General features: G+C 42.1%; 1 protein-coding gene across 3 annotated transcripts in view; it reads right to left on the bottom strand.

Annotated features, from left to right (window-relative positions):
• The window catches only part of NYAP2 (neuronal tyrosine-phosphorylated phosphoinositide-3-kinase adaptor 2), a 162,497-nt gene that overhangs the window by 97,679 nt on the left and 38,482 nt on the right, over positions 1-26,336 (bottom strand). For all 3 annotated transcript variants that reach the window (XM_074364403.1, XM_074364401.1, XM_074364402.1), the window contains exon 3: positions 1,016-2,113. In XM_074364403.1, the coding sequence (XP_074220504.1) occupies positions 1,016-2,113 (1,098 nt within the window). The remainder of the gene's footprint in view (positions 1-1,015; positions 2,114-26,336) is intronic.

The raw sequence follows: 26,336 nt of genomic DNA, 5'->3' as shown, positions 1-26,336 counted from the left end.
TGCAGATAGAGACATTCCTCGATCTTTGAAATTCAGTGGTGACTATAAAGTTCACCACCTATTTATCACTTAGCGATCTTCCTGTAATTTACATATTGATGGATCTAGCAAGAGTACCAAAGGAATAAGATGCTAATTACTGAGAGTTTTAAAAGAGAAACAGTGAGCCTTCTCTAGCTTAGCAGGAAGGTGCGAATGTAACAACCTGAAATATGCGGAGAGAATCATTCCTTGTTTTTTTAAAAAAGTAACAGCTATTAGAATGGTTTTCTTTCCATCAAAGGTTTTCTAATACAGATTTGCTCATGCAGACTTTTAATATCAGATAAGCATAATTTTAACATGTACCAATTCCATGTTTGAATGTATAATTTTACCTCAAATCGAAATATGTACCTAAAATTTTTATAGTGATCTGTTTTCTTTGTTAGACTTTCCAGAGTCATTTAAGAATTTAGATCTTCTGCTTTGTTTTAAAAAACGATTCCTCTCTTTAATTGGGTGTGTTATGTTGTGCAGACTGTCACTTTCAGTTCTTTCGCAATGTACTATTTCCTTTAGCTGTAGCAAAAGTACAGTCACGCATCTTGAGATTTCAACCAAAAGGACTAAGGCTCCCATAACTACGGGCCTCACTGCATTCCTAAGTCACACACGATCTGGGCACTGTGGGCCTCCCTGCATTCCTAAGTCACACACGATCTGGGCACTGTGGGCCTCATTGCATTCCTAAGTCACACACGATCTGGGCACTGTGGGCCTCATTGCACTCCTAAGTCACACACGATCTGGGCACTACGGGCCTCACTGCATTCCTAAGTCACACACGATCTGGGCACTGTGGGCCTCCCTGCATTCCTAAGTCACACACGATCTGGGCACTGTGGGCCTCATTGCACTCCTAAGTCACACACGATCTGGGCACTGTGGGCCTCATTGCATTCCTAAGTCACACACGATCTGGGCACTGTGGGCCTCATTGCACTCCTAAGTCACACACGATCCGTGCACTTACTCTCTGCGGGTTCTTTAGAACGGCGGCCGCTGGACGACGACTTCCTCAGCAGGCTGCGTCCCGAGGTAAAGAGGCTGGTTAGTTCTTCCAAAGGACTCGTGGGTGTTCTGGACCGGGAGCCGCTCGGAGCCGACCCGTAGGTATTCACCGAAGCATTGACCATCTTGCTCCCATCTTGCGACACCGGTCTGGGGGTCGAATGAGGCACTGATGGAGAGCTCCTGGAGAGGCTGCCCGAATGCACGGCGTCGTAGGGCGGCGGCCTTTTGAGGCTGAGCGGGGTCAGGGACCGCCCCATGCTGACAGGTGAGGGGGAGGCGGAGTGACTTTTGGGGTAGCCGTGGGGAGACTGCGTTCGGTACAGAGTGGAAGGCGGGGGAGGGGACGAGGAGAGCACGGAGGCGGCAGGAACCGGTCCCAGGGCTCCGGCCGGGTCTTTCTCCAGTTTAGGATGGCCGGAGGCGTGGGACGGCAAGGCGGATGGAGATGCCCCGGCCTGCTGCTTCATGTAAGACACGTTTTCCAGCACGGGAAGCTTTGTGACCTCCAGCGGGGTGAGCGGAGACTCGTCTGAGTTGGGGGAGCACTGCACAGGAGCCGGGGGGAACACCAGCAGCGGGGGGCGATGCGAAAGCAGGTTGGGGAAGGGCGGGGGGATGTCACAGAGCAAACCCTTGGGAGTACATGGCACTGAGGCCTTGGTGAAGTCCAAGTCAGGCACCGTGGGAGTAGCACACTGCGAAGAACAACTGTGATGGTCGAGGTCACATTTTGAGTCTTGGCCTAAATCGTCAAAAATGGGGTATTTCATTTCCTCGTAGACGGCCTCACTCTGGTCGTCATCGTCTTTCCTGAAGTCTCTGAGAATGTTCCCCACCATCTCAATGTACACGGGCTCCTCCTCCTCGGGGTCCCCCGCGGGGCTGCCGACCTGGGAGAGGGAGGAGTCCCGCGGGAGCGACGTCCTCCGGGGCCCGTGCTTTTTGATATACGTCTCGTCAAAGGATGTGCTGAGCTGAGTGTTTGGGTTTCTTTTCGGTTTGGGAGGAGGAATCTTCTTTGAATATTCATCACTGTGGGGTCTTGGTTTGGTTGTCACTAAAAGAAGAAGAAAAGGTAGAGTAAATAACGACAATAGGAAAGCTTTCAAAAAGGACTGCACCTGGGTTAATGATGCCAAACTTCATTTCTAGCAGGAGGCATAGACTAAAACTCCAAGCAAAGTCAAACATCTCTGTATTCAGAAAAACATTGTGTGAGACCAGGAGTAATATTTATCTTCAAATATTAATAAGCCAACACTGATAAATGCATTAAGACCAGAACTATTCATCCCTGTGTTTTCTAAGTAGGAACTTTCAGATGAAACAAATTGGATAAAAACAATCACACATTTAAAAAACAAACAAACAAACAAACAAAAAAACCTTCAAGAATTAAGCAACATAGAAACTTAAGGGAAAGAAAAAACAGCTAGAGTTTCTGTTAGCACAAATGGTTACAAAAATGCCATGGGGACTGAGCCCTTTTAATGATGTGGCTATTACAAGTGATCACATCTTGCTTTCATTTAGGATAAAAATGTTCCAGTCGGCTAGACTTAATCTCGTCTTGGTTCAGATGGGTCTGATACTTCAGGGGAAATTGATGTGAACATTTTATGAGGCTAGACAAGTTAATCTCCAGATCTCCAGGTATTGTTGATTGTGGAGTATTTGTCTGTTTTTGTTCATAAGATCTCTCATGATATCCCAAATGCTGTCTGGGAAGGAATTTATTAGATGTGTTGCCCTAACACATTAGAACCCCCTGGAGAGTTTTATAAGAGAATAATCCAGAGAATGCTGTGTAAGCTTCAAGAATAACTTCTGGAAACTCACAACAGGTACAAGTATAAATGCTTGTAATGGAACATAAACTCCTGACACCATACAGAAGGGTAGAGCAGGCTGGCAACGTGTCTGTGACTAAAATCAATTGTTTAGCATGCGGGGAAGGTACTGGAATCTTATTATTATCACATTATCTCATTGTGTTGATAGATGGTTACAATGACTATCATTTTTATGCAACGTGGCAAACGGTAGCATATAATGTAAGTTGACGGTATAGCTTATAGATGCAAAGCTATAAGAAAATACCCAGCTTCTCTATCATTTGCAGCTTTAAAAGGAAGGAAGATCTCAAGGCACAAGTCAGGAAACACTCAAAATGAGCTTTTTTTTTCCCAACTAATACAACATGACATAAGAGCTTTTCTAAAACTTACTCTAGGAGAAGCCAGTGCTTTAAGATTAGTTAGGGTCTGCTCTACACAGCAATCATGCCTTCAAAGAAAGGGAACGCATCAAATATTTTAACAATGGCTGTATCTCTCACTTTTCTAGGTCAATCCTGCTTTCACGTGTTTGGCTCTATTCTGCCCATGACGATGACTTCACTCACTACGATCAAACAAGCTTTTTGAAGGGAAGTTTCTTAATGTATGTGGACTTTTTCTTTAACTTCTAATAGGAAAAACTGGATGTCATTTTCCAAGAGGATGGGACAGCAGTAGAGCCTGTTAGTATCAAAAGGGAAAAGCCGAGGGACATAATGGGGTGAAAACTACCCAGATAATTCTTTAGGCAGTAGCTCCTCTCTGTATCTCCTACTGGTCCTACATTTTACTGGTTTTGAAATCTACCAGGCATGTTAATTTTCATAGGATTTAAATCAGTCATCTGGTTATGTACAAAAATCTGTACCCAAATAAAAACCACAAATGAATGAATAAGATTGGGAACTGGAGGGACTGTGAAAGAGCCAGGATTTAGGAGAACAAAAGTCCATCCAGATTGCTCTTCTGAACCTCTTTTCCCCATCCCCCACCTCGGCATGTCACCTAGGCTCAGTAACTCACCCTCTCGGAATATCTGCCCCTGGTTTTTGAGTTCTGGGAATTGAACGGAGTGGGAAGTAGCAAGGTGTTCTGTAAATGGAGGATTAACCGAAAGCTAGGAATTGACGGGTGTGCATGAGATGGATAGCTTCCTTATATGGGAATAATCATGCTTAGAATGAGATTTTCATTTTTCTGCCTCCTAAATTATAATTCATGGCTTCTTCACTAAAGTCTAATACTGCACCACAGACTTGGGTGGTTTTACGGGGAGAAATAACAGCACAGGCAGGACACAAGCATCGATGGAACCCAAGCCTAGTTCGCAGCCCTGCACTGAAGGAAGATCAGGGCCTAGGATTCCCAGGAAGTGTGAGGTCGGTGGTAGAGCTGGGAGTGACCAGCTGCCTCAGCAAAGCCCTGGAGCCAACATCCCACTTCCCACCTAGGTTAGAAGGTGGCTTCTGGAATGAGCAAGACCAATGCTTGGGTTGCACTCAAAATAGGGGCAAATGACACTTTGTTTGCCCAAAGAAACAGGAAAAAAAATGAAATAAAATAAAGATCCATCATATGCATGAAATGATGGAAGAAAGCAAAAGGTTCTAGTCTAACACAACATAGTTAGAATTAAGACAGAAAAACTATTCGTTGTGAAGGAATTCATACAATCCATTTGTCCTGTGAGGACAGCTTCAATGCCAATCCTAGTGGAGATACTGTCTGATGAGAGGAATTAAATATAATATGTGACTCTTTCGGTGATGCTGAGGTAAGCATAATTGGCAGTTGCTATGGACTGACCTGTGCCCCTCCTCAATTTCATATGTTGAAATCTTAACCCCCAACGTGACGGTATTTGGAGGTGGAGCTTTGAGGAGATAACTAGGTCATGAGGTAATGAGGTCATGAGGATTGGGGCATCGTGATGGAGGAGATTAGTGCCCTTACAAGAAGAGCCACCAGAGAGCATCCTGGTTACCTCATTTACCGTGTGAAGACAGAGAGAAGGTTGCCACTTGCCAGCCAGGAAGAGAATTCTCACCAGAAACTGACTACACTACCATCTTGATCTTGGACTTCTGGCCTCAAGAACTATGAGAAAATAAATATCCGGTGTTTAAGCCACCAAGTCTATGGAATTTTGTTATGGCAACTTGAGATGACTCAAACAACAGTCTATTTATTGATCCCTATGTAAAGACCCTATATAGCTGAGTCCTCTGGCATTAATTAGCTTGGTTACTTTAAAAATTACTACAACTCTTTCCCAGTCTTTTAAAAGTAATTTGCACCTGCCCCTGCCTGGTACCTCTTTACCCCCTAAAGCCACATCACAGAGGGCACATTATAGCTGAATACAAGGATGCTGATCCCAGGGATCCACTCAGGAGCATCCTTCCTCCACACCACCTCTTATTCTGGTTCTCCTTGATCTGACACTCCAATCTGTGATATGTGCCGAAGCACATGCCATGCTACCTACCTAGACCCATTTTCTAGGTAGCTTTTGTTTTCTATTGTCGTTCGCTTGGGCACGTAAACTCCCTGCTCCACGAGGTTGTGCATGTCCTAGTGCCCCCCATTGGAGGCAATTCTCCAGCCAGCCCTACCCAGGGATTCCTTTATTACGTGCGCAAGCTTCTTCCCTCTCCCCTTCCCTGGGTGATGAAAAGAACCTAATGCAGGCAGAGTCATGTGATTCGGACACATTTTGTTTCCTGCTCCTCTTCTTTTGTATTAATCTACATTTGAAATGAGAGCATTGAGGATTATTTACAGAGTAAAGTGTTAAGTAAATTACACACAATTGGGATGGATAAACAGATTCATCCCGTCAATACTGGGCGGCTTTTATTCCAGGCAATGTCTGCTTCTCGTTCTGTTGCCCCCTTGCAATCTCATGGCTGTCATTAGAAAGTCGGAGGAGGGAACAAATCCATCTCTAAAGAACAGATTTTTCTCTGCATTTACCATTTATTATCTGATTTCACCTTATTCCACATATTGAGTGAATAATTCATGGAGCAATGAAATTTAGTTTCAACTGTCATATATGCTTTGTTTGCTTGTTCGTTTACCCCAATAAGAAAAAGGTCTGAAACTTTTAGCAACATTGTCTCATCATTTAGTCTACTTTAACATCACTCTAGGAAATTAAAAATTAAGGAAAAATTCATGTTTTGAAAGTTATTTCTTTAGAAGGTGCTTTAAAATAGCCTTGGTCGATATACATAGATGCTGAAATACTGCTAATAAAAGATAATAAAAATTGTATTGCAAATTTCAACATTTAACCAAATTCAACTACAATAAAAAGGTGACTTTTATGGCTCTTGAATGAATTTTAAATTATTTCTAATAAGTCCAAAGATAGAAGCAATAATTCCTGCTCAGCTCCAGAACACAAATTTTAATGCTTAAAATAGTATAATGACAGTGGCATTGAATAAGCAGAGAGTGACATTTTTGAAATGAAATACCTGAGCACAAAGGTTATGCATGGCTTTCAGTCATGCCCAGATGATCTGTCTTTCACAGTTAATTTTGGAAATTTACCATGTTCCTTGTCAAGCCATCCTTCTGAAATATTTTTTTCCCTTGTTAAAAAAAAAAGCGTGATGTAAAACCAGGCTTCAGTATCTGTGCACGTTCGTGACCCAAGAAGTGAAAAAAGAGACAACACAGGTCAGTATCTCTTCTGATGGAAAGTCTCTCTGGCCCACAGAATCCCAGAATTTGAAAGGCTCTTAGAGATTATCCAACCCAAACTCTAATATTACTGATGAAGAAATATAAATTCTTTATCAGTTACTTTAAGAAAATCTCATCATGTCAATTCAATCTTATAAACAATTTTAAAGCAAAGAAAAAAATAAGAGGGAAAGGCTCTGTAATTCATTATTTTGTATATGGCATAAAGTATCATTTTAAAAGTCTTCTCGGCTCATGCTATGATGGCAGGAGCATAACTTTGTAGCTCTGATTATAGAGGTATATTTAAACAGGCGATGCAAACTGGGCAACGAGAGTCCAGTGAACAGAAGCAATGGCCACACTACATGATACTGAACTGGCTGATGCTGGAAGGTGAGAGACATATTTCCCTCTTGCAGCAGAATTCTGCTCATAGTAACTCTCTTTTCACAACTCACAATTCCAGGGGTTTGAGGGCTATTTTTATTTTCAGAGTCACAAGCCCCATAATACTACCCACAAAATTGTTCCTTTCTCATTTTATTTTTTGTTTTAAATGAAGGTCTTTGTAAAGGGATGGAAGTTGCAAATACCCTTGGTCCATTTACAGCAGGACCAGGAAAGTGTGGTAATGTGCAAAAAGGATCAGATTTGGAATTGTAGTGCATGTGTTGTAATACTGTCCTGCAACTGTCAACAGTGAAAACAGAGAGCTCAGATCAGAGTGTGGATGGAAACAAACAAGGTAAGACATCCAACTGTGTCCACAGGTTGGTCTTAAAGTTGAGTGGAACTGAGTCTTGCCTTAAGCTAGATATAGGCTATTTCTTATGAACAAGAAAAGATGATTCAGGGGCAGATTTCAAAGCTCAGGGACTAAAAGCCACAGAGAATGAGAACTAGGGACCAGAACTGGGCCCTAATGAATAAATATTTTCTGTCCCAGAATAGGGAGAACTGGCCACATGTATGCAACTGGACTTCCGAATGGCAATGAACCAGTGATGTTTATGTGCTTGCCCTCCCTCCAGCCCCCACTTTTTTGAACAAGACGGCACACTGCAGTTCTCCTGCTCCAGACCTGTCAGTCTGTGTCAGGTTTGGTAGGGCAGATGAGTTGTACTTTTTAGTTCAAAGACCTTTGATTATGAGGAATTGCACCCAAGGAACCTCAGAGCATATGGGCATGATTTAGATGACGATTTCCTGGATTTCAAGCTGATGGTGTAAGGCAATGAAACTTTTGGGCAGTATGTGCCTGTTGGAAATATTGCAACTAGAAGGCAAGTTGTGATAGACAGTCTTGGAAGACAGCCACCATTGATTCCTTCTCTCCATGTATCCTATCCACCTATCAATAGCTAGTCTATGTCCCTCTCCTCAAATCAGGGCAGGCTCTGTGACTTGCGGTGACCGACAGAATGTGATATTCTGAGTCTTGGACTTAAGAGAAATGACAGCTTTCACTTCCTCCATCTCAAAAGCCAATTGCCATGTAAAACCTCTTAGATAAACACGCTATGAAGAAACTCAGCCTAATTAAACGAAGAGACCATGTGGAGGAGAAAGATTCCCAGGCATATGAGTGAAGCCTTGTTGGACCTTCCAGCCCATCCCCACAGCCAGCTGCACCCAGTTAAATGAGAGACCCACCCCCCCCAACATCACAGAGAGTAGAGGAACCACCCACATAAGCCAGCTCAACTCACAGAATAATAAGAAGCAATAAACTGTTGCTGGTTTAAACCATAACATTTTGGGCTGGTTTATTGCACATCAATAGAGAACTGAAAAAAAATCCTAAAATTAATTTCCTGTGTGTGTGGATATCTCATAGAAAATGCTATTGTTATTTTCATAGAACTAAGATACAGTGTGCACCCTAAGGAAACATAAAGCATCCTTCTAGAATAGAGGAATTAAAGAAGTAAGACTGACTTCTGAGTACTAGGAAATCAACACAGGATGATTCAGAGAAGAGATACAGAAAGAGATTACATCCTTTCTGTTCACAAACACTGGACTGAAATCAGAGTGGAGGTATTAACACATGTAAAGGAAGGACAGCAGGATGCTCACAGAGCAAAAAGGTGGTGCCCAGGGGACCTGGTCCTCTGTGACATCCCTGTTGTAAGGATGGACCCAACATGCTAATAGAACCTAAAGCCCCTACACGTATGATTCTTATAAGTCCTTCCTTCTCTAGCTTCAGCTTCATCAAAAGACTTCTTTAATAAGGGTGATTTCCAAAACATTATGTGCATATTTCACATTAGAAACCAGCAAGGTGGAATTCTGGTTTCACTCACTGCAATGGCCTGAATTTTTGTGTCCCCACACAAATTCACGTGGTGGAACCTTAACACCCAATGTCAGTGTTAGGAGATTGATGAGTGTGGAGCCCTCACGAATGGGATTAATGCTTTTACGAAGCAGACCCCTTAGAGCTCCCTAGCCTCTTCTGCCATGTGAAGATGCTGGAGAGGTCAGCAGTCTGCAGCTTGGAATCTGATCATCCTGGCACCCTGATCATGGACTTCCAGCCTCCTGAACAGGGAAAAAGAATTCCTGTTGTTTACAGATTACCCAGTCTCTTTTCTTTAGTTACAGCTGCCCGAAGAGAGACATGCAACCATCTCTTTTGAGCTTGGCTACTATGACGTTTTGGTTATTCTAGACATTTAATGATGGATTTTCTGAGTTTCTAGATTAAAGGCTGGTACTGTACCAGGCCAAATTCACCACAGTAACATCATTTCATGGGAATCTGTCCAGATAGGAAGCAACCCTGTATTGCTAATGTTTATCACAAATGTCTAGTTTGATATCTTCATCTCAGGGCAGTATCTTGTTTCCCAGTCTCCCGCTCTTGTTGTGGGAAGCCCTTTAGACAGAGCCCACTTCTAAAGAACAGAAGTGGTGGCTGGGTTTTGGGCATTTCCTTGGCTACACGACTGCACCCTCTCAGATTCCACCTGCCATTCCGTACCCTGCACAGGTCTAGAAAGACTGGACAAAAGAACTGGAGGAAATGTTTCCACCCAGGAGAGGGACTGCCCTGCAGGGATGACCTCAGTTGGGCAATATCCTAAAATGCGAGGTTCCGTAAGGGACAAGAACTCTCCTCTTGATAAAACAGCAGTCAGGCTTCTGAACTTTCCTCTGGACCTATCTATGCACTTCCTTGTAAAACCAGTTTTCGTAATAACCCTGCCAAAGTCAGTTTTACCAAGCCCCCACCCTTAGTATCTGATCACTCCTGATCTCTGATTGGATTCTCCATCCTCCACCATCTTCCCAGTGAGTTCTGATCACCTTGGCTTGTCTGCAAGAATCATATTAGGTCAGTTTAGCCAGAAACCCACCTCCCTTTACCCCTGATGTCTCCTCTGAGTAATTTTCCATCCACCAACTCCCACCCTGCTTCCTGACTATAAATTTTCACTTTTCCATAGTGTATTCAGAATTCAGAGGAGTTCACACTGAGGTTTCTTTTCTCCTATTGCAGAGGCCTAAATAAAATCTGTTTTTGCCTCTTTACCATCCAGCTTTATTTTCTGTTTCATATCCCTGAACTACACATGGCTGGCTTCTTCCTGACACTCTGATCTCAGCATAAAAGTCACTTCTTCAGAGAAATCTTCCATGACCATCCAATCAGTACTTATCACATTGGATATTTCTCTTGTTTGTTTCTCAGTTGGTTTATTATGTAAGTTTCTAAGCACCTCTGTAGGCATTTTCCCCACTTGAGTACAATGTCCGTGAGATCAGTGTTTCCCTGTTTGCCTCGGTCTTTGCTAAACCTGTGTAAAGTAACTAGAACATCACAGGTTCTTGGCAAACATCTGCTCACTGTTTAGTGAACAACAGACTTATGACATTCTTAGAGTCAGCATTCGAGATCTACTATGCTCCATAAAGATCCTAAAGAGCCATGAATGGTCCTCTAATGTGCCATTTCCTTAGGCATTATTTGAATGGAGAGGCATGTTGAGGCCTGTGAAGGCTAGTAACAGTGGTGAAGGAAATGAAGGTGTGGATGAGAGAGGAGTCAATGAGGAATATTCATCATTACCCACATGTAGAAGTTGAGGCAGGTTAAATATTTTACCTGCTAAAAAGGAAAGACAGAAAAACTGACTAAGGAATTAAAATGGTCCTCTTTCAAAAAGCTGGAGGCATAACCCTCCCAGATTTGAGACAGTACTACAGAGCTACCATAATCAAAACAGCATGGAATTAGCACAAAAACTGACACATGGATCAGTGGAACAGAATAGAGAGTCCAGAAATAAATTCACACACTTATGGTCAATTAATCTTCAACAAAAGAGGCAAGAACATACAATGGAGAAAAGACAGTCCCTTCAAGTGGTGTTGGGAAAGTTGGACAGCTGCAGGTAAATCAGTGAAGTCATCAGAACCCTCCCTAACACTGTACACAAAAAATAAACTCAAAAATGGCTTAAAGACTTAAATATAAGACAGGATACCATAAATCTCCTATGTAGGCAAAACATGATCTGACATAAATTGTAGCAATGTTTTCTTAGGGAAATCTCTCAAGGCAATAGAAATAAAAGCAAAAATAAACAAATGGGACCTAATTAAACTTATAAGCTTTTGCACAGCAAAGGAAACCATAAACAAAACAAAAAGACAACCTATGGACTGGGGAAAAAAATATTTGCAAATGATGCAAGCAACAAAGGCTTAACTTCCAAAATATACAAACAGCTCATTTCAATTCAATAACAGCAACAACAAAAAACTCAAACAAAAATATGAGCAGAGGATCTAACAGACATTTCTCCAAAGAAGACATACAGATGGCCAAGTACATGATAAGCACATGAAAAGATGCTCAGCATCACTAATTATTAGGGAAATGAAAATCAAAAGTACAATAACATATCATCTCACACCAGACAGAATGGACATCATTAAAAAAAATCTACAAACAATAAATGCTGAAGATAGTATGGAGAAAAGGTAACCCTCCTATACTGTTGGCGGGAATGTAGTTTGGTGCAGCCACTATCTAAAACAGTATAGAGGATTATTAAAAAACTAAAAATAGAGTTACCATATGATTACCATAGCAGTCCCACTCCCAGGTATATATCAGGAGAAAACTCTAATTCAAAAAGATGTGTGCACCCCAATGTTCATAGCAGCACTGTTTACAACAGCCAAGACATAGAAGCAACCTAAATGTCCACTGACAGATGAATGGATAAAGATGTGGTATATACACAACAAAATACTATTAAGCCATAAAAAATAATGAAATAATGCTATTTGCAGCAATATGGGTGGACCTAGAGATTATCATACTAAGTAAGTCAGACAGAAAAAATAAAGACCATGTGATATCACTTAGATGTGGAATCTAAAATGTGATACAAATGAAATTATTTACAAAATAGAAACAGACTCACAGACAGAAAAATAAGTTATGGTTACCAAAGAGGAATGGGGGGAGTGATAAATTAGGAGTTTGGGATTGGCAGATACAAACTACTACATATAAAATAGATAAACAACAAGGTCCTACTGTATAGCACAGGGAACTATATTCAGTATCTTGTAATAAACTATAATGAAAAAGAAAAAGAAAATGGTCCTCTTTCAGTTCTCTTATACTGAGGAAAGATCAAAGGAAGAGATGAAGACATACAGGTCAGGCAAAATTCAAAAGTTAGATCCTGTGATGTATAAAACATTTAAGGTCTGATAGCTTTGTAAGCATTATCCTTGACCATGAAATTCAGAGGTATAACAATCATTTCCTGAAAAAATGAACTTCCCTTGTTGATACAAAACTTAGGCCAAGATGGCAGAGTAGAGAGACTCACAGCTCACCCTCTCCCACAAATACACCAAGAATTATATCTACAAACCCACTGAATCACACAGAACACCTAGTGAACTCTGGCAGAGTGTCTCTGATTTCAAAATACAGGAGGATTCTCACAAAATCCGCCAGGAGGTCAGCGGGGACAGATGCAGAGCTTCCACGGCCTGCAGGAGAAAGTGGTAGCCACTTGGCAGACAGAATTAAGATAAACTGACAAGGAGGGTCTCTGAGATCCCCAGCCCTAGCCAGCAGGAAGAGGCTGGGATTGGCTGCTGGAGATCGGTGAGGAGCCTGGGGAGAGGGTGAGGCCCACTGCACAGACACAGCCTCAGGGGACTGGAGGGTGGTGTGAACTCTGGCTGGGGGTGTGTGTGGAATAGAAGAGCCTGGAACCCCCATAAAAAAGCAACATGGCTGGTGTGCATGGAGGAGAGGGGCACAATGCAGCCGTGCCATAGCCCCTGTCTCTGTTTGGCTCCACTGTTGGTGTGTTCTCATGAGTAGAGAGGTGGGGCTCGGTCATAGCCAGCACTGCTGCATGAAGGCGGGGCTGAAAGCTGAATTCACACCCAGTGGCCCTGCAACTTCACAGGCAGGACTGAGATTTATTTACAGCTCCAGGCAGAGAGGATGGATTTGCTCTCTCTGGATCCTTTGTGGATCTGCACCTCTGGGACAAACAGGCAGTGAGCAGAGTTCTGGCACATGGCAGGAGCTAGTACAGGTATTTACAACAGGCTGGCACACCATACGATACCATATGCAGAGGTGGGACTGGGGGTCGGTGTTGACCTTGTGGCTTGCCACAGGTTCAGCTGTGTGACTACACATTCACCAAGGTGGGTCCTAGCACCTGCTGTTGGCAATTCTGCACTGGTGGCTCCTGGGGCCCAGAACCTGGGGGGACACCAGAGCCAGTGGCCGACATTTCCACAACTAAGGCAGGGACAAAGAGTACTTTGTAAGCCCGCATAACAAGTGACAGACAACACCACAGAGGGCACTTCCCAGTGGACATCTCCTTTGGAGGTACACTCAATGACTCTTCTTTCCAGCTGAAGTGCTCCAAACCTGCCTCACACATCACAGTTCAGAAACAGGTCTAGAAGCTTCTATTCCAGCAACAGGGGAGCAGATTGGCCCCTGTCAAGGCTCTGACAAACACAGAACAAAAAAGGAGGTCCCGCTCAAAAACAGTCAGGGCAAGTTCTGATCAACACACCACCAAACACACCCCCAGTCAAAGGGATAACAGCCAACACATAGGAAAGACGTGGCAACCATCCATACTAAGAACAGCCTTCTCAACAAAACTATTAGATGCACACAGTCCACACAGGAACACTCCAACTTTAAATAAACAAACAAATAAAAAATAAAACAGCCCTTCAAGACCAAAGTAGATAACTGATACCCCTAAATCCATAGAGCCAGAGAAACATAAGTAAAATGAAGAAGCAGAGGAACTACTCCCAATTAAAAGAGGTCCCCTGAAAGAACAAACAATGAGATAGACCTCAACAGTATACTAGATCATAACTTTAAAAGGGGAATGATAAAAGCACTGAAGGAAACAAGAGGGACTATGAATAGAGACAGAGAATACTGTGAAAGGAAATAGGAACTACAAAGAGGAGCCAATTAGAAACAGAAAACTCAATGGCTGAGATAAGAGCTGAGCTAAAGGCAGTCAAAGCAGACTAGATAATGCAGAGGAATGAATAAGTGACTTAGAAGACAGGATAACAGAAGTCATCCAATCAGAATAGTAGACAAAAAAGCAAGGAACAACCAATGAAAGCAATAAAAGGGACCTATGGGATAATATAAAGCATGCCAACTTATGCATAATAGAGGTCCTAGAAGAAGACAAAAGAGAAAAGGGGATTGAAAAAGTATTTGAAGAAATCATGACTGAAAACTTTCCAAACCTAAAGAAGGAAACAGATATCCAAGTACCAGAAGTACAGAGGGTCCCAAATAAGAAGAAGCCAAACAGACCTACACCAAGACATATTATAATTAAAATGGCCAAAGTCACAAGATAAAGAAATGATTCTAAAGGCAGCAAGAGAAAAACAAACAGTCAGTTATAAGAAAATCCTCATAAGGCTTTCAACTGATTTCTCTACACAAACACTGCTAGCCAGAAGGGAGTGGCAAGATACAGTCAGTCCTGAATAAGAAAAAGCTGCAACCTAGGATACTCTATCAGCAAGCCTATCCTTTAGAGCAGAAGGAGAGATAAAGAATTTCACAGACAAGCAAAAACTAAAAGAATCCAGCAACACTAAACCCATCCTAAAAGGTCTACTCTAAATAGAAAAGAAGCAGGAAGCTATAGAAATGAGAAAACCATAATTGGAAATGTGGTAACTACAATGAGTTGCAAGAGAATAAATATGAAGATGTTAAAAAATATATATACATCAAAATCATAATAGGTGCGAGAGGGGAGTAGGAAGAATACAGATTTTTTTAGGAGTACTGAAAGACTAGTTTTATTTAGGAAAACAACCTAAATAAAGCTGTATGTCTGCATTTCTGCAGGTTCCCCAAACCAAAAACTCTCCTGGTTTTATCTGTGCATACCAGTCACCCCCACTCAGTGGTCAATCAAATGATACTTAGGACTTGCAAGCCAGGGAATATATGTATATATATTTAACTGAGACATAGCTGAGTTATTACACTACTGGTTATAACTCTTTATCCCTTTGCTCAAATATTTTGAAGCCATCAGCTTTACCAGTTCCCAGTAGCTATCACTTGTAGCATCACTACCTGCAGAGAAGGGAAGCAAATAAGTTAATTTCCTGAGTCTTGAGGGGGGAAAAAATGTAACAACCAAAAAGCAGCCATGGCAAATGCATGATGCCGAGCACCCAATAGAAGTTCAGTTAATTTGGATTCAACCCAGGGGGATATTATGCTAAAGGAAAGTAAACTGAGAGAAAAATCTGATTAACGGTTGGAACATTCCCTGTGTCCCTTGGGAAGTTAACTTTGTAGAAGCTGAATCCCTGCGGTTCCACAGATACAGTCTACTGAGGATTATCCTTTGTAAATCTGTCCTGGTTGCGATAGAAAGATAGAAATGTTTGTGATCTTTTAAAGTATCTGAGATCACAGAAGCAGCAGCATGGGATTACAGAGCCATACATCATCTCGTTCAATTTTATTGACATTGTGTTGATGTGTGCTAATGTCTCTAATGAAAACATAGCACCACCACCACCACCACCACCAATAATAATATAATCGTAATAATAAATGTAATAATAATAGCATTAAATGCATTTTTGTATCAGGCAACGTGCTTTTGGGAGATTGTTTTATTGAATCTCCACCACATCCCTATGAGGCAATACTATTTATAAGCACCACTTTGCAGGCATTGAAATAACATTATAGAAAAACCAAATTATTTGCCCAAGTGGTAGAAACTGGCTTTGAACCCAGGGGATCTGACTCTAGTTGCCATATTGTCAGAGAGTAATTTGCCTTTATGAATAATGGTGCATTTTTGTTTTACAAATATACAGTTAACAGGCTCTTAAGCCTTCTTTTGAATTACCAATACTCTTCCACGAAGAGCTCCAATCCCAGTTTAGTGGCTGTGTAACCCTGGGTAAGTCAACTCTAATCTCTTTTAGCCTCACTGAACTCAACTGTTAAGTGAATATAATGACGCTTGTTCACAGGATGCTGTGAGGATTTAAAGACACCCCGCCTGAAGAGTTCAGCATACTGCCTGGGCCATAGGGAGGGCTGAGAAAGTAAAACCAGTATCATTATCAGTTACCATCAGTATTCATAAAAAAAACTCTCTATGTTGGAAGATACATAATGGGAGCGGCTGCTTTCACGCATACTTCACATTTATTTAGCACTGAGCTATAAAAATTAATGGTGCTGATGCTGGAGAGCCTACCAGTTCTGGGAAATTGTAAAATGAGTGATTGCCTAAATAAATATAGATTTTATGTTCAGTGAACTATGAGATCGATATTTCAGTTTCCTTTGGAATCAGGGTGATATCTTATGTATGGCCACATAGTAGAAGTAAATTTATTTTGAAAGATGTAATCTTTCCTTTAGAGTTATATGGGCTTTGGGGTTTTCTGGACCTTACCATTTCAGTGGTGGCACTCTTAGTTTTTCTTATCAACTTACATTAAAAAAAAAAAAGATGATTTTCCTCGAGTGAGTTTTAATTTTAAAATTAAAATCAAAACAAAAGAGTCGAAGAGTCAGTGTAGGATGGAAGCACAGCATACGTGGGCAACGCAGAAAACTCAACAGATTAACACCTTTAATTCAAACCCTCCTTTTCCCAAACCATAGATGTGCCCTTTAGCATTTGCAAAATGACATCTGGGAGCTGATTTCTGGGCTTCTCAAACTTAAGAACAGTGCGACTAGATTGTAAAACAAGAGGAAGAGAATACTTTCAAAAGATGAGGTGGGCTCATCTCAAGAACATCCTAGTGTTTTATGCTTTATGCATATAATGAGCATGTAAATTTTTAATACTTATGCCATTCAGTTCTGGATATTACAGATATTCCATTATCCCTGTCTAAGCCTACCTTCCAGGTTTTGCAGATGGGGACTGGAAAAGGGAAAGAATTTCCTTCTGTTTGTTTACAATTTTTATTTAGTCTTGATGACCCCATACTTCTTCTTCAGCAGGCCCTCTATATACGCTCCATTTACCTTTCCATAAATTCAAATGAGGGAAATGGTCTCATTCAGGACTGGGTGGTGTGACCCAGGCCAGAACTTCATTGACCAGGAGGAACAGACACTGGTCATTTTTGGTACTGGGTTTTCAGGGATCACCAAAAACACAACCCAAACTGAAGGAGCATTGGACAATGGGAGAGCGTAAGCCCTGGCTTTTGGACCCGAGGCCTCAGATCAGCTTTGCTCTCTTCTTTCTCATATTATTTTTGGGTTTGTTTTCTTTTCTTTATAGTGAAGTCATCAGGATGGCATGAATTCTGAACCTAAAATGTGAGAGATGAGAGGGATTATGGTATTCCCAGTCTGCATTGTTCTCATACTATTGTCTTCAGATTACTTCTCCTATTTTTAATCTTTTTTTTTTTAATCCCCAAATCATACTTTAAACATCTAATTTAAACAGCAGCCTGGAATCTTAATCTGAAAGTTAAACTTCAACTCATAGATATTTTGTGTAATAATACTGAGAATTTAGAGAAATGCTCTAATCCTAATCTCAGAGTGTATTTTCAAACTCCAATTTGAATTTCTGTGCATGTGTACACATATACACATACGTATGTATATACACACGCACCATATGTACACGTATGCATGTTTATGTGTATATGTATACTCATGCACATATGTGTGTGTGTAACATATGCATTACGTATACTTACGAGTTTATCTATTCCCTGGGCACCCAGAAATGCCCTGCTTTGTGATAAAGAAAATGCCTGATCAGATCCTTTACACATGAAGTTGTAATTACTACAGTCAGTTAGCTCTGACTGTGTCATGAACCCACTCTCCAACCCTTGTTCAAAACCTGGCGATGACTTCCCATAATCATTATGATAAAGTCTCCCACCACAAGGCTGAGGCCCCTTTCTCCAAACACATTTTACAGTGCTCATCCCTTTGAGAACTCCTTTCAGCCAGAAGGTTTTTTTTTTTTTCGGTGATTCGGGCCAAAAAAGTGATTCCTCAACTGAGTGCTGTCCCGCCAGGCGCTCCCTACATCCAGAAGGCTGTTCCCAGCACCCTCTGCTCCCCTCGTCATCCCTTAATTAAAGTTTAAGTCTTAGCTTAATTTTCACTCAGGGCTCTCTTTCTTGGAAATTCAATCTAAAAACAACCTCCCCTGGAACCCTCCTCTTTTCTGTGCCCCCCATTTCTAAGTGCATCTTTCTCTGCATTACCAGATTGGCTTAATGTCCTCTTGATGTGAGGAAAATCGTGTTCATCCTCCTCACCTCTGAAGCCCCAGCTCACAGCACAGTGCTTGTATTAGAACAGAATTTAAAATGTTGCAAAGCTACAAAGGAAAAGATGTATTCCTTCTAAATACCTGTGATGAATTTCATTTCAGAACTACTCTGCTGTGAAGTCGACAAGTGGGTAGACCTTGTCTCACCATCAGACATCTTATCTGTGATCCATGTAGGAAGAATGAATCGTAGGATGAGAAGCAGTGAAGGCTGTCACAACTAAAAGAGGAGAAAAGATGGGGTCCAGCCTTACCCAAGCTAAGAAGGTGGTATAGGCAGAGATATGACTGCTACAGAGAAGCTTGATGCTGGAGCCGTGCAAGATGGGACATCACATGGTGCGGGGGAGTCAGTCTTAACAGGAACGTGGTTCAGGGTGGTGTCCTGGGTTCCTCAGCAGGCACAAACTATACAGAACAAGCACACAAGGTAACTGGGAACATTGCTGCCTCTTCCATTTCCTCGACTCTGAACGTTCTCAAGTAAATTCGCTCCTACTGTGCTTTTCAAATAGCACAAAGAGCCAAACAGGGAAGACAAACTGTTCTCAGCCAATACAAATGTTGGTGTTACCTTGGAGATAAGGATCCTTAGCAATCAAACCCGTGTCCTGAAAACCTCCCACAATCACCCTAAAGTACACAGCACTTAGAGCAGAGAATAAGAGCGTTCTAGTGGGGTCTTCTGGCATGCTGCTCGACGCTATAAAGGAAATTCCGGAGTCACGGAGATAATTGAGACATTGGACACATATGGTAAATACCCTTAGATTGAGCAGGAAGCCACATGCCTTGGATTTCTCACATTTTTCTGTGTATTTCTGTGAACAGATTCGAAGGAGAATTGTTTTCCTCTTTCATGTATCATTTGTCAGACTCCCACACAAAGCAAGAGCAGAGGCTGTTCTTTCCCCCAGTGACTTTACCACTTAAAGGGGAAACAAAACACATAATAATTTCGAAGTATTTACCAGCAAGTGAGACTCAAAACTGACAAAACCAGCAGGAAAAGCACCCGTAATCCACGTGCTGGGCCCCCTCTTTCCTGCCCCACCCCGTCTTCCGTATTTCTAGGGAGCCATTCTTCACAATCTAATCTTTTCACAAAGGTCCCTTTCTGTCCAGAACTTTTCAAAAAGCAGGAAGCCAGACTTTAATTATTTCTTCTGCCTTATACGTTCACTGCCACAAATTTGATGAAAGCGTGTTCCAGACACAGAGCCAAATTGAAGGAAACAGATGACAAGATGTGGCCCCTAATCCCAGGACCCAGTCCTGTGGGGTGAGCAGATGACAACTTTTAATTTCTAAATAACATAATATGTGCAAACAACAGAATGAGATATACAGGTAACTACCCTAGCTGGCAGAAGGAGAGTAATTCATTTTATTTATTTATTTACTATTATTTTTTTAATGGAGCTAGTTGGGGTTGAACCCAGGGCCTTATGCATGCTAAGCACGTGCTGTACCACTGAGCTATACCCTCCCCCGCAAAGCTATACTGATTTTTACATTGCAGCTACCTAGGGGAACTGTTCCTGAGCTCCCACTAATGGTCCCCCCTTCACTCGTGGTGGCACTATCACAGTAAACCATAACCACTTCTATGCTTGCCTGTGTCCTCCCTGGAATGTTCATTAGATGAGATCCCTGCCTCTCTTCACCTCCTTACACACCCAGCGGCCAGCCAGGGCTCTGGGATGTCACAGGAGCCTTAGGATATTTGTTGAACAGATGAGTACAATGAGTCAAAGTTGGCGATGTTTTGGCATCCTTACTCACTGTGTCGTAATGCCGGGCACTAACTAACGCCTGTCTAATTGTCCATCTTTCCAACTTCTTCTCCGACCCACGTGCTTCTCGCTCACCCTGCTCCTGCCACACTGACCTCCTTCCTATTCCTGACCGCCAAGCACGCTCCCATCTTAGGACCTTTGCATTTGCTCTTCCCTCTGCCTGGAATGTTCCTCCTGCAGACATCTGCAAGGCTCGCTCCATCGCCTCATTTCCATTTTCCCCAGAGGGTTTTCTCCCACCTTCTTGTCTAAAATAGTCATTCCCCTGCCTCCTCACCCCCTCACCACTGCTCACTTTCTTTTTATCTTCATAGCACTTATCATTAGCTGCCGTCATATTACATATTTATGTCTACTTGGTGCTTGTCTGCCTCCCCACCCCAGGACAGAAACTTCGTGATGGTTCGGACCTGTCTTTAGGCACCACTATACACTCCGGGCCTGCAAAAGTGCTTGCCATCTATTAGTTGCTCAAAAAATATTTATTGAATTGATAATTCATGAGAAGCCACACACACACACAAAATGTTTTGGTAAGGGACCTCCCTCGTAAACTGCATCCATGCCATCTTAAACTTCTACAGAAAATCTGTTCACAGACGCTGGGACGAAATGTGTGGACAGCTTTAAAATAATAAAAAATAAGAAAGGATATTAGAACGGATCAAGCAAAAAACAACATGGATGATAATCATTTTTTCTGCCCCTTTGTCCACCAAACCCCCTCGAGTCTGCTGAGCCGAGGTCCACACGTGAAATTCTGACCACGTGGCAAATCTCTGCTGGTTCCTGCCTGCAGGAGAGAGTTTCTGCTCCAGCTGAACAATTACACCCTCTAAAAACATGCCTGATCATCTGGATACAAATGTAGTATTTTATTGGTAGAAAGATACCACTTAATTACCCAGATCCTTTCCAAATTTTGCTGTGATTATGGCTTGTTGAAAGGAACCATGCAGTTTTGGTGGGCAGTTCAGTGTCCTGTATAATGCCTCGAAAAGTTCGTTTGCTTTGCCTGGAAGATTGCCCTGGTAGGCGTGGATCCCAAGGAAATATTCAGTCATATATAAGAAGATACATACAAGAATCTATATTGCAGTGTTGATTTCCCCAAAATAAGCTAGAAACAACATAAATATCTGCCAAAAGTATTGTGTACCTAAGTCATGAGACATTATAGCTATATAATGGGCTTTGCAAATATAAAACTAATGTTGTGATAATATGCCTTTTGACATAGAAAGATGGTCATGTTTACAAGTTATATTTTTGTATATATTATACACTCTATATTTATTTTTCTATGACTTGGAGGATTACGGCTGTTCTTTATCATTGTTTTTCCATGTGTATATATTGATGTCATAATCAGGTATCACTTTTTAAATAATTATAATATGATAAAAACGGGGACAAGATTTTTTTAAAGTGCACCCTTTCGATGGATATCATGCATCTGTAACAGAGCAATAGCTTCCTCAAGGGGATAAACATTGGTTCTCGAGGAAGGAGCAAAATATTTTTTTCTTTTCATGTATAAAGCACAGATAAACATACAGCACATCAATGGATATTCAGGGTATCAGTGTAACCCAGCAGGACCCTGGGGGGCTTCTAGGGACAGACTCCTCCCCCATATCCTTTGCTGTAGCCCCTCTCAGAAGTACCCAGGTAACAGTATCTCATGTATATTTCCTGAGTTTTTCAGAGGCTTAAAACCACCACCAAAGGGAAGAAATTAACTACTTAATGATCGAGCCCCCAGACCTTCTGGCGCCTAAGGGTTAATAGTGTTCACCACCTCGTTCCCTCAGCATCAACCAATCAGAGTGCTGTTCACGAGCTGCTCACGTACCCTGTGACACCCCCCTCCCTTACCTGGCCTTTAAATATACTTTGCTGAAACCCTTCAGGGAGTTGGGGGTTTTCTTGGGCATAAGCCACCCCATCCTCCTTGCTTGGCCCTGCAAGAAACCTTTCTCTGCTCCAGACTCTGATGTTTCAGTTTGTTTGGCCTCGTGGTGCGTTGGGCACATAAACTCGCCTTCAGTAACATCAGTGGTGTTAAAATATCATGGGAGGATGGTGAGGGAGCATGTGTCTAGAAAGACTCCTCATGGAGGTGATGATGAAGAAATGGGTGAGAAACCCCACTTCATTGCAATCCCAAATTCCTAATCTTACGTTTCTCTATCTTTTTGGAAATACTGAAGTGCCTTGCATTTGTTTTGCACAGAATTACTCCCCCTCTCTTTCAGTAAGTGCAGGTTTAAATCTAACTGAAGGCACTGAGGGCGGGGCTGTGCAGAAATTCACGAGGAGATTCTGAAAAGAAGTACAGGAATGAGGTTACGAGATCACTAACGGCAAAGAGCTCCAGCTCAGGAGAGAGTTAACTGCAACATCCAGCCAGCCACTTTGGGCGTCTCAAAAGCAGTCCTTAGACATAGTTCAGCTTTTTTCTAATTGAGGTCAGACAATGGGAGGCTTTCACTAATTCCTAGACATAGCGTCTTTTTTTTTTTTTTGGCATTTGTACAATGCCTTCATTTAAGACCTTCCTTAAAAGCATCCTCTTGGTGATAAACGAGCGACAGGGTTGGCAAGCCTTTCCTCCACTGACACTCATATTTCAGAAAGTCAGGATTATGATTAGAGGAACACAATATCAAAGCCAGGGCCCAGATCAGTCCCCAGAGCAAGAGCAGCTGAAATTAGAATTCTCACCAGAGTTTCCTCCCAGGAACAATTTGGAATCCGTCAAGCGGACAGAAGGGGAGGATGCTAAAACATAAACAATGAAGGGGGAGAAAAGACGGCCTCCACCTCCCAGTATAATAAAAACAATTTCTCCAGGTTGTCACAGAACATCCTCGTGAGGTGATTCAAGTTCCAGCTACAAAAACCAAACAGGCGGGAGCTTTCCGGTAACGTGTCATGAAGAGCCCTCAGCCCCCAGATGCACTGAGTCCTCGGTCAGAAGCTGAGTGGTGTCACGGCGCTAAGAAAACACTTTTATTAGCCTCGTGCATTCCCAGGAATCAGTAAAGAGCACGCATTTGTGGAAATCAGTCATAGATTTAAAGTAAAGCTGTGGTAGGGAGACACATGGCGGACCCACAGATGCCCATGTCCTAAACTCTGGAAGTTATGAATTCATGACCTTTCATGACCAAGGGGACTTTGCAGATATGATTAAGGCTAAGGAGTCTGCGATGAAGAGATGAAGTGAGTGCATCTAATTAGATGAAGAGATGCAGCGAGTCTCATGAACCTTTAAAGCAGAGGGTCTATCCCAGGGGTGTGGTCAGAGAAAGTGATGTGATGATGGAAGATGGTCAAAGAGATGTGTCCTGAGGACTCGCCAGCTATGGCTGGCTTTGGGGATGGAGGAAGAAAGCCACAAACCAAGGACTTTATGTGGCCTCTTGAAGCTGGAAAAGTCAAAGAAAGGGATTCTCCCTTACGGCCTCCAGAAAGGAATGTAGCCCTGTTGACACCTTGATTTTAGCCCAGCGAGGCTGGTGATGGACAGAATTATCTGAGAATGAACTGAGGTTATTTTAACCACTAGGTCTGTGGTCTTTTGTTACAGCAGTAAGAGGAAACTAATGTGAAGCCAAGGGTGGAAATCTCAAATCCTCATTTCATCATCTACTGCATGAGCTCTTAATCATAATCCAAAATACCTTGAATGTTGGTGGGGAAAAGTTAGTTCTCCCTCCAGACATATTACCCCCTTGAAGAATCATGCCAGTCAGCATCCAAAACAGTATGGACACAGGGCAGGAAAACCAGGGTAAAAAAGAACATTTCTGAGGACCCTTGTTCAGTTTTTCCTGGATCATTTAAATTAGTACCATTTGTCTTGTTGGAGGTTTACAGGAACATCGTGACCTGACCTAGTGGACAGCTGCAAGAACAAAGGATTCTGACACTGAGAGGTTTGCAATAACCAACCACACCCCCTCCCCTTTTGAGTATGACAGGAGCTGAATTCCAACTCGGGGAAGATGGTTCTCCAGGACATTAGTCTGCCATCTTCTCGGTCTGCTGGCTTTCCAAATAAAAGTCATTTTTTTCCTTGCCTCAACACCTCGTCTCCTGATTTATTGGCCTATTATGTGGTGAGCAGAATGAGTTTGGACTTGGTAACAGGGTGAGTGGAAATGGTGGGAGATAAGACCATCCCTCACTAGCTCTCAGGGTGACTCCAGAAACTCTAGGGCTCCTGTTGTCCTCATGTCGGCCCTAAATGATTCTGACTATTGTTATTAGGCAGAGGAAGAAAAGACGACTAATCAGACTTAGGCTGGGTTGTATGGCAGTGGTCCCCCGTGGACAGGACCAGGTCACACTTCCATGCCCACGCCTACTGTGACATCCACCAGCATATGTGTCAGACCTGTTAGTTGCACCATTTATCACTGATAACCAGAAGGATGGACCTTAAATCTGGAAGTTCTGGTGTCTCCTAAAGATCAAAGATGTCATTATTAACCTAACACTGTAATTAGAAGATTTTAACAACAAAGACTCTTTGGGTGTAAGGCCAATACTAAAAAGGAAGGAAATGAAGGTTGTTAACTCATCAGCCCAAAATTTGAACCTGATCTTGTTCTGCATATAATTTGAAAAAGAGGAAGAACAGGAAATAAAATAAAAATCCAACTCAGGTGCATGAACTACATTTGTAAAATGTGAGAAACAGAATGCTTGTTTTTCCCTCCCCTCGCCCAGCCCGTATTTATCTTGGTTGCTCGCACCTCCTTCCGAATGGCTGGTCAAAACATGAATCCTTCTGGAACAAGGCCTTGAACACTGTTATTTTGGTGTACAAATTATCCTCTAAAAATCATTCTAAAAACATTCACGTTTTTTTGTATAGAAAAATAAATAAAGACAAAAATTTGGAAAGGAAAATTAGAAAATGCTCGCAGTTTCTGTAAGCTGCTCTAATGTCGCGTTGAGAAACCTGTGATTATTTCACAGAGGGTGCTCAATATTCCATGGTCTGCACATTTGCTGTTATCAAGGGAAGTGTTTCCCGATGACAATTTTATAGATGACTTTGGATATCAGGGAATTTTTCTCTACTGCGAATCGTTTCTATTAAGGCCACAGGAGAACACCGTGAAGGTCACTTTAGACTGTGAATTGTTTAGCTTATTGTTGTGAAGCTTCTGGGGTTTCATAGCCTCTTCCTTTTGCTCCCAAAGGATGATAGCTGTTTCCTGCCATCACTTCTGGGCATGTCTGAGACCTCCCTTTGCCTTTCCAGTCCCTCCGGATCTTTTGACTCCATTCCTTACATGAAGTTCCCTGGGTTTAAACAGCAAGTATTATTTCTGTATGTGTGACTGGACATTGACTAATGCGGGAGCAAGTCGGAAAATCTTAAGACGAGAGGGAATTTTGAACAATCTTCCATTGAAAAGGGCGAATGGGGCAAAATGACATGGGAAATGAATGAAAAGTTGAGAGGCAACAAATGCCTATGTAATGGAAGAAGACAGTCCCAACTACTTTACAAATTGCTTAACCTTTAAAATGAACATGTTAATGCCAAAGACAGGGTTTAATACCTCTCTTTCTTAACCTCCAAGGGCTTAACATATTGGTTTGCCTATACAAAATATCTAAATCTATTGTGATGGATTGATTAATTCTTAAAGGAGAACAGGAGAGTCTACGAGAGAAAAAAGGATGGATATTACACACAGGGTCACTTTTCTGCTGTCTACATACTTCCTCCCAGAGTTGGACATTTGTAAATGACCTTGCCAATCTGTCTTCTCCCAGTGTGCACTGGAGAGCTGCTGAAGAATATCACACAAAATCATAATAAGAGAAGATCGATGTTATTTTCTATTATGTTCATGAATACATCTCATCCAGGCTCTCAGCACTGCCCCCAAAATATGTCTTTCCAGTTCCCATAATGACAGTTAGATTTTTTGTATCTCTCTCCCAACCAACTTCTAAGAGGTAGCATTGCTTTGCTTCAGAATATAGAAGCCACCTGTGATAGTTACTTGAGTGGCCCCCAATGAACTTGATCTTCTATCATGCATGACCTT

The sequence above is a fragment of the Camelus bactrianus genome, chromosome 5 (assembly GCF_048773025.1).
Source record: "Camelus bactrianus isolate YW-2024 breed Bactrian camel chromosome 5, ASM4877302v1, whole genome shotgun sequence".
Taxonomy (NCBI): domain Eukaryota; kingdom Metazoa; phylum Chordata; class Mammalia; order Artiodactyla; family Camelidae; genus Camelus; species Camelus bactrianus.
The sequence above is the reverse complement of the archived record's forward strand: the minus strand, read 5'-3'. Positions and strand labels throughout refer to the sequence as shown.